Here is a 12,543-nt window from a genome sequence, read left to right as displayed (position 1 = left end):
ATAATTGTGAACCATCATGGAAGTGGATTTTGGTAAATCGATGTACGAGAGAAAACCTAGAATTGTGCTGAATGATGGTAGTGATGATAAGCAAATTCAAATACCAGCTGGAAGAGACGAAGAGACATCAGTGACCGGTATTGCACGCAGAGGATCTCCCCGAGCTTCCTTTAATTTTGGAAACATTTCAGTCAAAGACCTTAAGCAGAGTTTGAAAGAACAGCTTTTTGAGAAAGACAACAAGATAAGCGAAGAATCAAAAGCTTCCAGTGACGTAAACGAAAAGACAATTATTCCACAGCACCTTGGAATTGTACCTGATACCCAAATTTCTGTGTCTGGATCTTTGAGTTCTTCACTCTATTCCAAAGAGAAAAGTAACTCACAGAATAAAAACGAACCTGAGAAATCTAAAGCAAACAAAGAAAAGGTAAACTTAAATAAAAGTGTTACAATTAAGAAGCCTTTATTGGATGACCTGAGTGATGTGTCCGTCAGAGATAGATCCACTCCATTGGTAAAACTGATCGTACAGGAGGCAAGAAAGGCGGACAGACCTAAAAGTGATAAGGGTGAAGAAGAAGAGATTATATTTGAACATGACCACTGTTTAAAATGCTTTGATAAGAACTGCAATCAAATGAAGGATTGTCCGGTAGTGAGATGTAAAAACAAATGTGGCGAGGCAATCTTTCATAAATGCAAACAGAGAGAACATAATGAAATGTGTAAGTATACAATAATTCCGTGTATCAATAAAACTATCGGATGTCAGATGGAAATGCCGAGATGTAAACTTTCGTATCATCTTAAACACTGCTCTAAAATGAAGGAGGATAGGATAGAGAGATTAGGTGCACCTGATTCTTCCACGAATAGGCTCTCTGGGGAGTATCGCCATCGTCTTTCTTCCAAGAGAGGTGAAAGACATACAGAAATAGTACATGAACACTGTCTGCAATGTCACAACATGAATTGTTCCGAGTACCATGAATGTAAGATTAAAAAATGTCCCAGCAAAGGCTGCTCCGTGAAACTTCATGCATGTAAAGTCAAGGATCACAAAAGAATTTGCCTGTTTAGAGAGATTCCGTGCATAAATAAAGAATACGGATGTCAATACAAACTGTCTAGAATACTTCTTACAGAACATTTACGTGAATGTCCAGTTATGAATTTTGAAGAGTTGACATTACCTCCGTATAACCTTTACCAAAACATCATAGAGCAAAGTCATCATTGTGACAACTGCTATAAGCTGAACTGTAAAGCTCAGGTTGACATAAAATGCGCCCTCAGGGAATGTTATTGTGGAATTTTTCTTCACAATTGTAAATGGAGAGACCACTATGAAAACATATGCCCTACATTTGTCATGCGTTGCATAAATTTTGAAGCAGGGTGTGAGATGTTTCTCACCCGTTGCATGCTAACAACACATCTTTTTCACTGTCCTGCCATGAATTGGCAAGGACACAAACAACCACTAAACGAGGAAGGAGATGACCAAAATGGCTATGCTACAATTGGCGAAACCACGAAATTTGCAGATAAAAATAATTCTAATGAGGAGCATGTGTATGAAAAACTCCCAAAACGCAAGAAAAGGAGCAAAAAGAATTGCAAAGTGATGTAGAGAAAAAGCTGTTGTAAATTCTGAAAGAAGAGTAAAATTATAATCAAATGTAAAGCTAGATTTAAACTTTGTCATGAAATATATTTGTAATCAACTTCTCATTTATATTTAATCAACTCCTTTAAAAACATATATTCAAAATATTTTTTTATTATGATGTTATTGTTTATGCATGTGATTTGCAAATGTGTAAACATGTATATGTAAATTTTTTTTTATTTTTTAGGAAAAGAGAGTTAACAATATGACTATTAGCAAAAATACATGTTCTGTTGTTAAAATCGTAGTGTTTCGATTAAGGAAATTGTATCATTATTGTTTTACACATCTATCAGCTTCTTCAAAAATGTAAGAATTGTGTATTATATACATAGAATAAAATAGCTATCTACATGTAATGCTATTAAGCGCTTTATGATTATCAGAACAGCTGATTGCTCTTGATGGTTGATGGAAATATGCAGCAGAGTATCACATACACAATTTATATCATAAGAAAATTTCTAACCTTTAGTGTGTATACTTTCACAAAAATACTTTAAGGGATTTGTCTTATTTTCGTACTTATTGGGTGATGAAAAATGAGAAATTGATTCCAACCCAGACAGGTGGCACGTGATTGTGTTAATCAACTGCCAACGACACTTTCTTTTTCTGGAAGCTTATGAAAACCAAAGTTTCTCAAAGTGCATTTTAAAAAAAATTCTTTGTCCTTCCGGGGACTTAGAAACACTCATTTTTTTTTATCTGTAGCGTACCAAGATTTTTAAAGGTTCATTTTTGAATCAAATTTGAACTTGGGGAACTTGTTCTTTAAAGAACAAAGCATATAAATAATAACAGTAAGAATTGGTGTACAGATTAGCCAGTCCCTCCTCGTATGCCACAGGGTGTTCGTGTCCATTTTATTCCCACAAAAGCCAAGAAAAAGCCTTCAGTACATACATTGTCTGGATAGAATTTCCTCCAAACAAATGCATTGCTTTTTAAAAGTTAATAAGCTAGGCTCCTTTTCCAAATCACACATTTACACATAAAATTTTTTTAAAACCCCTGTTTAATTTTTGCTAAATATTATTCAAAAAGAGTTCAAATTTGTCTCAATAATATCCTTGAAAAGAAATATTCACAACAAATGTAAAAATACATGTATGCTGCAATTGTTGGCATTTTATCAAGTTTGCGCGTATTTTATATCTGAAGATCAGAAACATTAAGAATTCGTGTTTTCTATTTGTGACGTAGTGAAATACACTTTATTACCAATGTTAATATCAGTGATGTTTATACAGTTCCAAATTTTTAAAAATATAAATGCGCATTATTGTGTCACTGTGCTTTTGATATTCCCCTCAGATTTATCCAAATTATCTACATGTATACCGTGGTAGAAAAATAAAAAAAATGTTAATGTTTGCCAAAATATCTTCTTTTTGATTGAGATATTTAAAGCCAAAATAGCATTATCCTTTCTTTTCATATTCTGGCCTTGAGCTCATTGAACGTTAAAATTGTTTGTTCCTTGTCAATCTATTAAAGACTAAGCGTCAGTACAAAAACTCTGACAATATTAGTTAATCAATTATACTTATTAAAATAACAATCTGTTTTACAATGCTCAATTGTAATTAAATTTCGTTACATGAGTTTCTTCAAATACGGAGATTTTCTTTGTTTGATAAAAATCTGAACAGCTTCTTACGTTTTTCATCATGCTAAGGACATCCCATCAAAAACAAAGATTTATTAAAGCATTTCTTTTTATGTATATCCCATTATCAGTCTTTTTGAAAGTTTCTTTGGGATGTAAGAGATCTTGAAATTGTGGAGAGTACTTGATTCTCTCAACTTGTATCATTCGACTTTCCAACAAACATTCACTGAATACAATAGAACATGTAATTATAAATATACACTCGTATCAAAATTTAACCGTTGGTTTTAAAATTTCCAAAAAAGACAAAAATGGTATTCAAGATTCAAACTATGTGCTCGTTATTACCCGTCTGTCTTCAGTGAACAAATTAGGGATGGGGGTATCAATAAATTATGTTCATGTAAGCATGTGAGATATGGAATTATGTGCCTATAGATTTATCTTTGCAACATTATTGAGAATATGAAATCAAAACCCAAGACCACCGCACGACGAAGGTAAAAGATCTCGAAACAAGAGAAAGAGATACAAAATATCAAGCTCAATAAGAGTTAAATTGAGTTGTACTAAAATACTTTGGTCCATTTTTTCTCAAGATGTCATTTCTGTTAATTTCGGAGTTATCTTGATGTCAGATCCTAAATGTTTGATCATTGTAAAAGTCAGTTTCAAAGTTTTTGTCAAATATATCAAATGTCATTAAACCTTCACTATTTTTAATGTAACGATAAGATTAAATCTCTTCTAGAGTCAGTCATTTTTTTTTCAATTTTAGTGCAGTGTCTTGGGAACGTTGCAAGAACTTTTGTGACCTTATTTTCTGTCATTTAAATCCTCGATCTATACAGTTGTTAGACGTTTGCAACAATCATTCAACGAGAATAAGTATCATTAAAAATTAATGTTAGAAATAACATTACCTTAGTTTAGATATGGATACAGTGCAATTTCTTACGATTTTGGTCATTGTAATATTACGTGTGTTTTATTCAGGTAAAACTTTCCCTTCATTTAAGATAAACTTATTGTCTTCTTTAAGATATATGTATGTATTTAGTTTCCTTTGTCTATTTTATCCTTATACTTCAACGATAAATTAAGAATCATTTTCGTCAGATTTGTGTTAACTTTTATTCGATCATTTTTCTTTCAATTTAACTATCAATTTTAAGTATTTTAAATAATTCGAGCAACTATTTTATGAGAGATCTATTTTTAATAGCATTAGGAGCTAAATAGTTTGAGGTCTCAACTCTTACCATTTTTTTTCTTTAATTCGTTGTATATATTTCGTCTTTAAATATAAAACAAATAAAGAATACAAAGGTAACACTGTTTTTTTTTTATTATTATTATTTATTATTGAATGTTCCTATAGATTCCGCTTTAACAGACAACACTCTGCAGGCTTGCTATGGTAATGGTTTTGAGGACTTTTTAACACCTTCGTGTTCTTCCGGCGAAAAAATATATATTTATGACGTGTTTGTGTACGCCAAGCACAGGTCACTCAACTGTCCCACTATAGCCACATCTCTAGACAGAAATATCACATACTGCTGCAATTATGTCAGCCAGAAAGAGGACTGTGGACAAAGATATTTTGGAACCGCAAGCGATTTTGAACATGCACATTATTCGCGATGTACGGGGTTGGCAACGTGTGGCGGAATACAAGTAGCATGGAACTACACAGAACATTTCTGCAATACAACTATTTTTGCCGAAAGGACGAATTACATGAAAATGTGGTATAATTGCATACCAGGTAAGAATTTTTTCCTTGTTAATTAACTTGTAAAATATTTATCAGATTCTACATAAAATGTAAAACAATATGCTAGATAACAAAATATATTAATTTCTCTCGAAAATTGATTTTACTTAATTTAAAAAAGAACAGAATTGCATCAATATAATATGTTCATCCATAAGAGATGTTTAATGTTAAAGATAGAACGAGTTTTAGTTTATCCTTGTTATTGATAACGATATAAGGATGTGACAAATCAAATATATCATTCTTGTTATCTTAAGATGAAAATATTTGATATCATGATACGAAATATACTCAATTCTATTTTACAACGTCCAACTTTTTTCAAACTTGAATTTGAAGGAAACGTGAAATACTCTTAAAATGTATACATCACAATTCTAATTGCCATTAAGTCTCAGCAATGCTTTGTAATATATTGTGAGAAAGAACAACGCATTAAAAATTGTTTTTATTATCTTTCATTCGTAATTATCAACTCGGTATAGTATTTTTTTCATTTTTTTTCTTTTATGCATTCTAATATGTTTTCATGTATTCTATGGCATGTCAAACGTTGCAATATTCGATCTTTTCCATTTGTATTGTATAACTTTCCATTTGTATTGTATAATTTTTATTTGTATTGTATAATTTTTCATTTGTATTGTATAATTTTCAATTTGTATTGTATAATTTTTATTTATATTCTATAATTTTCCATTTGGATTTTATAATTTTCCATTTGGATTGTATAATGTTTATTTGTATTCTATATTTTCCATTTGTGTTGTAAAAAAAATCATTTGTATTGTATAATTTTTCATTTGTATTCTATATTTTCCATTTGCATTGTATAATTTCTTATTTGTATTGTATAATTTCTTATTTGTATGCGATAATTTTTCATTTGTATTGTATCCGAGGATTGTTTATTTATTTCGTTACGAAGGATGTCATTGGTCATAAAATTTAGTCTGTATAAAGGTCTCAGGTGCCCATCACAAACTTAGTCTGGTACCCTTCCCACAATTCCGATCGCGCACTCTCTACAAACACAAACTCGGCTCCTCTATTTGCGGTGCATGCTAAGGGACGACCATTTGATTCTCGGGGGTGTCGAATCCGATTATTTATTTTCATTCTCTCGCAGGAGAGAATATTTATTTCCAATATGACCAGAGACAAGGAGAAAAACAAAAAGAAGAAAATCCGCCCAAACCCGAAAACTCAGTTTTTTGGGGGTGGGGGTAGTTACCACCACTCAAGGTCAATTTATTTATTTTCTCAGTCAGCATTCCTAAGGACAGATTATTTATTTGCCATCTACCAGCGCTCCCTTTTTAGAATCCAATGACCGTCTAACATGCTCGCAAATACATATGCCGCCGAAATATGGCTGAAATATTGCCGACTCGGCGTTAAACAATAATCAATCAAGCAAGCAAGCAAATACATATGAGCCCAGTTTGCTTTGAGCATCCGGAACATCTTCAACCCGATACAGGCTGAAACTTGACCAATGAAATCTTTCGTAACGAAACAAATAAACAGTCCGCGGATACAATACAAATGAAAAATTATCGCATACAAATAAGAAATTTTACAATACAAATAAGAAATTATACAATGCAAATGGAAAATTATACAATACAAATAAAAATTATACAATACAAATGAAAATTATAGAATACAAATAGAAAATTATAGAATACAAATAAAAATTATACAATACAAATGAAAAATTATACAATACAAATAGAAAATTATACAATACAAATAAAAATTATACAATGCAAATGGAAAATTATACAATGCAAATGCAAAAGATCGAATATTGCAACGTTTGACATGCCATAGTATTCAGGTACATTGTATACTAGCAATTTTCATGGGACACTTATAAAATAAAACTTGAAAGATGTCTAAAAAATAATTAGTAACTTACCTTTAAAGTGAGATTTATTTTTACTTCAAGAAGATATTTCTCAAAAAATCAAAAGATTTGCCCTTCATGTGGAAAAAAAATCTTTGTCATACAGAGATATCTCTTTAAGCAAGTCAACAGAATAAAACACACAAGCGACCAGGAGATACTTTCAAATTAAACCTCGATTTTTTTAAATAAACAAAAACAACCCCAAAAATGATAGGAGTTGAAGATGTTTTGTCCATAAAAGAATCTTATTCCTATTTTTAAAAAAAAGTGAGGGAGGGGCTTATTTTGTACAGGTGTGAATGCCTTGAGGGCTTACAGTCTACCTGTGGTCGTTTGTCTCCTAATCCCTATTCACAGGAAGTGAATAAATGCATAGTAAAAGACCCAAGAAGTCAAACTTTACTTGTGCTGGGATTTTGAGTAGTGTTGTCAAATCGGACGATTTTTAGTAACCGGTTACTCGCTTACTTGTTTGATCGAGTACCCGGTTACTCGGATGGTTTTTTCTTCAGACCTCTAAACACTCTTGTTCGTATTATATATTCAATAATAACTATAATATGTGTAACGTCATTACAGTTTCCATATTCATCTTTCATAAGACACAAACCATTAAATGCACTTTATCTATTTATAATTACAAAAAGCTTCTAAATAAATTCATTTTCGAATATCCCCTAACAGTTGGCTGCTTTTGCAGGGTGTCCTTTATATATCGCTGGTTTCAGAATGTGTATGTCAAATTCATTTCACATATTTAATTTTACACCTAACGGATTTAAATCTAAAACAAAAGAAATATTTCGGAATATATGCTTTTGATGGTTGTGTCGGCATCTTGTTTAATCCTTTACTGCGGACTAGCACAGTTTAATAAAGTGTAAAATAAGGTGTTTAAATCTCTGCCTTTAACCTCCTTACCCCCACTGAATCATTGTAAACCTTTCGGAAAAAGAGATACATGTATCTCTTAGACCTAATGAGATATCTCTTTCTGTTTGGGAGATGTCTCTTTAGGAAACGAGATTTCTCATTTAATCAGAGATCAGAAATCCTAAAACGTCTTCAATAAATATTCAGTAAACCTGTCTAAATAGTAATCGACGAATCTTTCAATACCGTTCTCTTTCACTTATAACAGAAGAAGTACCTGACGAATCACTGATAAATGAGTTGTGTAAGTCTGAACACAAAATATTGTAAAAATCCCTCAGCCTTTCTTTGATGACCTCTAAACACTACTATATATATCCAGAATATTAATGGAAAAAGTGTCAACATACTTGAAATAATATTAATTATAATTCATTATTATAGATTCCTCTTCACTTTCTATTAACTCGGTGTCTACGCTAACAGCGGATGCAGTGTTCCTCTTCAGCGAAAATTATCCATCGATGATGTCCGAGTGTTCGACTACATCCGGCGCCACATGTAGAGTACAGATATCCGATGGGTCTCCAGTGCAAATAACCGCTCTTGACATCCAACTTAGTGAAACGTCTGGAATCTGTCAACAAAGAATTTACATTACTGATGGATCCACGAATAGTGAAATTACTTGTGAGAATAATAATGACTTTGTTAAGAAAGTTGTCTTTACAAGTTCAAGTAGCGCAATTGAAATCAGATTAGATAACACAGATACTACAACTGCTGGGAAATTCTGGATTCAAATTGAAGGTTAGTTTTTTTTAAAGCTCTATTCACTGGACAAAATTGCTAACGCACCACTCAATATTCTTATATGTAAACAAACATTTTCTAAATCTGAAGGAGTAAATGTAATATGCAAGATGAAATGGCCATCTTGCTAATTTTTCAAAGGCAGCTGCACACTGTTCTTATAGGTAGTTACCGATGGTAGTCGGGGATGTTGCAACAGCGACTGTATTCCAGTTTTCTCAAATTATAAAGAGTGATACATGTATGTCTATCATATCGCCTAGAAGTCACCCTGTGCTTTGGTTAGCTGCAATAATGTAGCCATCTCCCTTTTTGTTGTTGTTGTTGTTGGAAGGGGGGGGGGGCTACAACTCCTTAGGATCTCCGTAATGGTGCAAGTGATTTCGGCTTAAATTATCAGTAAATGGCTATTCTATGAACATTTCTTACCTGAACTCCAAAAATGTAGTTATGCAAGACATAAACCGATCCACAAATATATAGAACAATCCATATATATGCTATTTTTCGTGAATGTCAACTTCACAAAATGAATTTATCCACCATGTTTACTGACCTTGATGGATTTTATTTTGGGACAGCCAATGAGAAATGGGATATATGAAGTGGATCTATTTAGGAATTCCTTTATTTTAAGCATAAATATCGCTGTTTACGAAAAAAAAAAATATCACATGGAACGGCTTTATTTATCGATATTTAGTGATGCCATACAATACAATCATTTACAACCACCGATATTTGCTTTATCAAGTTATTCTTTTCAAGCGCAAGTCTCAGTACATCACGCGAGAAAAGTCGACTCGATATATCCCAGTGAGATTGAAATAAAAGATACTACAAAGTCTGACACATCTGTTTCATATTTAGATATTTTACTAGAAAAGGACGTCAATTGTAACATAACAACAAAGCTTTATGATAAACGTGAATACTTCAACTTTTTAATCGTGAATTGCAACCTCCCTTACTTATGTAGCAATATACCCTTATCACCTGCATATGGGGTTTATGTCTCTCAGTTGATTCGATACGTAAGAGCATGCTCTATGTATAAACAATTTCTAAAACGAGGCAAGCTATTGACTAACAAGTTGATGAAACAAGGTTATCAACAGTCTCGTTTGAAGTCATCTTTTCGCAAGTTTTACGGAAGAGACAATGACCTTGTCAGTACATACAACCTATCATTGAGTCAAATGGTGACTGACGTTTTTCATACTTATTGTTAGGCCATTATTTTTTACACTGAACTGTCTGCGGATTTTTCCGTTTTTTCCCGATCATGACAAGTAGCACACACGGCGGGTGTGACCGGTCTGCAGGGAATGCTCACTCCTCCATGGCACCTGAGTCTACCTCTAAATTTTGAGGTCCGTGTTTGCTCTGCTTCAAATTTGTTTCGTTTCATTGGACATTCGAGATTGAATACTGTTCGATATCTTCATATTTCATTTCATATTCACTAAACTAGTCACATCATTTTCACTAAAAGAAACAAAATTCTTAAGCCCGTTTTGATATTTTCTTTTACAAAATTATCCAAAGGAACACCCTGAAGAAACCATAATGACTCCCCTACAACAATTTTATGATATGTACTCGTACAACATCGCACTTGAGGTGTTTTATGAATGCTAACATGAGTTTTTTAATGAATGCTTACATAGAGAACACAAACCATAAATATGAATAAAAATGAATTCCTCCCAAAAGTGTGAGTACGATTTCTCGGCATTTCTAATAATGGGTATACTTCATTTAACATAGTATTCATCAATCAGCTTGGGCATTAAATGCCTTTCTTTTAATTATGGTAACATACTAGTAATTATACATCAAATTTTTGATAAACACGTTTGAAAAGATAATTTTTAATTGTGGTGAACTGTCACTTTTGTGTAGTGTACTTTTTTAAAAAGAAAGTGAGCAGTATTTCTGGCTTAAGTTTATTTACTACTTGATTCTGTATTTACAGCCACTCAAAGTTCAGGACGTGTCGATATCGAATGTAAAAACGCCACCGCTTTGTTTGGTTGCGGATCTTCCATAGCACTGTCTAATAGCACTTCTACCGCAGATTCTTTATCAACTAACACAACAGACAGCACAAGAACCGCCTACTCAGTTCAGATTAACTCTACAAATTCTGAAAACTTCAGTTCTTCTACTAATTTTGTTTCTACGTCTAGTGTTGAAGAGACATCCATAACAACAGCGTCATCAGCTGTGGCAGAGACATCAACGACTCCTAATTCGAACACTTTCTCAACAAAGCAGGACTCAACGTCAACGGACAGTTCCCTTGATATAAGTATTAAAATGATAATTATGAATATGTTTCTATATTTTGCTGTTGTAATTACCGGTAAATATTTGTAAAAACAGAACGATATATAAAGAATCATAAGTTTACTTTTCAATTTTAGGCTGGGTGCTTACTATTTTCCCGGGAGCTATAGGCAGTGGTGTATTATTTGGATCCATAGCGTACGCTTTGAATAGGTGCAAGAAAAGGGTAAGTTAAAGACTTGTCTTTACGACATCTTTCATTTCTATATGCCTAATAAAGCAGGTATAAAAATATATCTTTCGAAAATACCTATCTAATTTGAGTTGATATTCCGGGTACTCAAATACTGGAGGTTTGGCCTTTATTTTCAGTTTACTCAAATGAAGGTTACGCCCAGGAGATGAATGGGTTTCAAAGAATGGTTCTATAACAAAGATGGAGAAGGCCAGGGTTTTTAAGTTTTTTAGCAGTGCACGAATCTGTGATAAAATTGTACATGCACTTGTTTTTCGGTCATTCTTATTATTGTTTGCTATGTTTATTATTCATGGTTATAGTTAAGCAACCAAAGAAAGCAGTGTAAGAGATGTGATTACTTCATACTTGTTCATTCTTATAAAATTTTCTTTGTTATTATTTAAACTAACAATTAAAACATTCCAAGAATTCAAAGTCTCTTGTCTTGAAATTGTATAACCGAGCTAACATGCCTTTGCTTTCGGTGAATTTCCATACTTAGATCTCAAGCACAGTATAATTAACCTGTGTGGTCCATAGTAACTTCGACAATTTTGAAGATAAATCTCGAGTTCACCCCAAGAACAGTAGCCGGAAAGCTTATTGTTTTAATTCAGTTTTATTTTGGGTCAATTAAAGTTAAATGTCATTGATCAAAATTCAGAAGTGAATTATCAATAAGGAGTCACCTAAGTCATGTTTTTGGAGTGGATTAAAATCTCTTGGCTTGCAAACATAAATGTAGTGTAGATTCAAGTTTGTATAAAGCATACCCCACCCCCATCCCGGTTCAAAAAGGGAATTATAGTATAGGAAAATCGTTTACGAATTTTTTTCTAAAAACTAGCACAAAGCTACAACTTTTATAACTTGCATGACTGTATCTCCACTGGCGTACAGTGTACATGCGTCCAAAAAAGTGTCAAACACTAAACATTAAAACTGCATTTCAGATACATCCTCAGGTAATAAAAAGTTTGTTCAAGTCTTAATTCCCACAACAGGGACCGCCAAACATTTTATGAAAATAACTTAATCTTGTCAAAATGAAAAAAGATGAAGATAATGAATAGTGGTCGATCTCAAAAATCTACAAACAATACAAAGCTGTGAACAGAGCATAAACATAGAACCCCGGAAATTCCAGAGATGGGATCAGGTGCCAAGGAGGAGTAAGCATCCTCTGTTGACCCACCCGCCGTAAGTCCTATGTATTGATCAGGTAGAGGGAACATTCCGTAAACAAATACAAATTCAGTATAAAAAGGGCTTAAAATTGGTATGAAACACGTCAGCCATAATACGACCCAGTAATAAGTTATATTTGTTAACAAGGTCA

General features: G+C 32.8%; 2 protein-coding genes across 2 annotated transcripts; both read left to right on the top strand.

Annotated features, from left to right (window-relative positions):
* On the top strand, positions 1-1,688 carry LOC133172542 (uncharacterized). Its single transcript, XM_061307456.1, has one exon. The coding sequence runs from the start codon at positions 17-19 to the stop codon at positions 1,634-1,636; it is 1,620 nt and encodes a 539-aa protein (XP_061163440.1). The 5' UTR covers positions 1-16; the 3' UTR covers positions 1,637-1,688.
* Positions 1,689-4,675: 2,987 nt separating this feature from the next.
* LOC133205987 (uncharacterized) lies at positions 4,676-11,523 on the top strand. Its single transcript, XM_061341891.1, has 5 exons — positions 4,676-5,061; positions 8,306-8,671; positions 10,653-10,988; positions 11,104-11,192; positions 11,339-11,523. Exons 1-5 carry the CDS (start codon positions 5,034-5,036, stop codon positions 11,369-11,371), a joined length of 852 nt encoding a protein of 283 aa, XP_061197875.1. The 5' UTR covers positions 4,676-5,033; the 3' UTR covers positions 11,372-11,523.
* Positions 11,524-12,543: the final 1,020 nt, after the last annotated feature.

This window comes from Saccostrea echinata, unplaced genomic scaffold (genome assembly GCF_033153115.1).
Source record: "Saccostrea echinata isolate AGI-Se365-2 ecotype Australia unplaced genomic scaffold, CSIRO_AGI_Sech_v1 ptg000054l, whole genome shotgun sequence".
In the NCBI taxonomy this organism is placed as follows: domain Eukaryota; kingdom Metazoa; phylum Mollusca; class Bivalvia; order Ostreida; family Ostreidae; genus Saccostrea; species Saccostrea echinata.
This window is presented reverse-complemented; position numbering and strand designations above follow the sequence as displayed.

What these genes read in the sequence shown, in the direction of transcription:
- LOC133205987 (XM_061341891.1), top strand. Translation starts at nt 5,034, where the DNA reads ATGAAAATGTGGTATAATTGCATACCAG. An exon ending in ATTCTGGATTCAAATTGAAG is followed by an intron (nt 8,672 to 10,652) that starts GTTAGTTTTTTT and finishes CTGTATTTACAG; the next exon opens with CCACTCAAAGTTCAGGACGT. An exon ending in GGACAGTTCCCTTGATATAA is followed by an intron (nt 10,989 to 11,103) that starts GTATTAAAATGA and finishes TTTCAATTTTAG; the next exon opens with GCTGGGTGCTTACTATTTTC.
- LOC133172542 (XM_061307456.1), top strand. Translation starts at nt 17, where the DNA reads ATGGAAGTGGATTTTGGTAAATCGATGTACGAGAGAAAACCTAGAATT.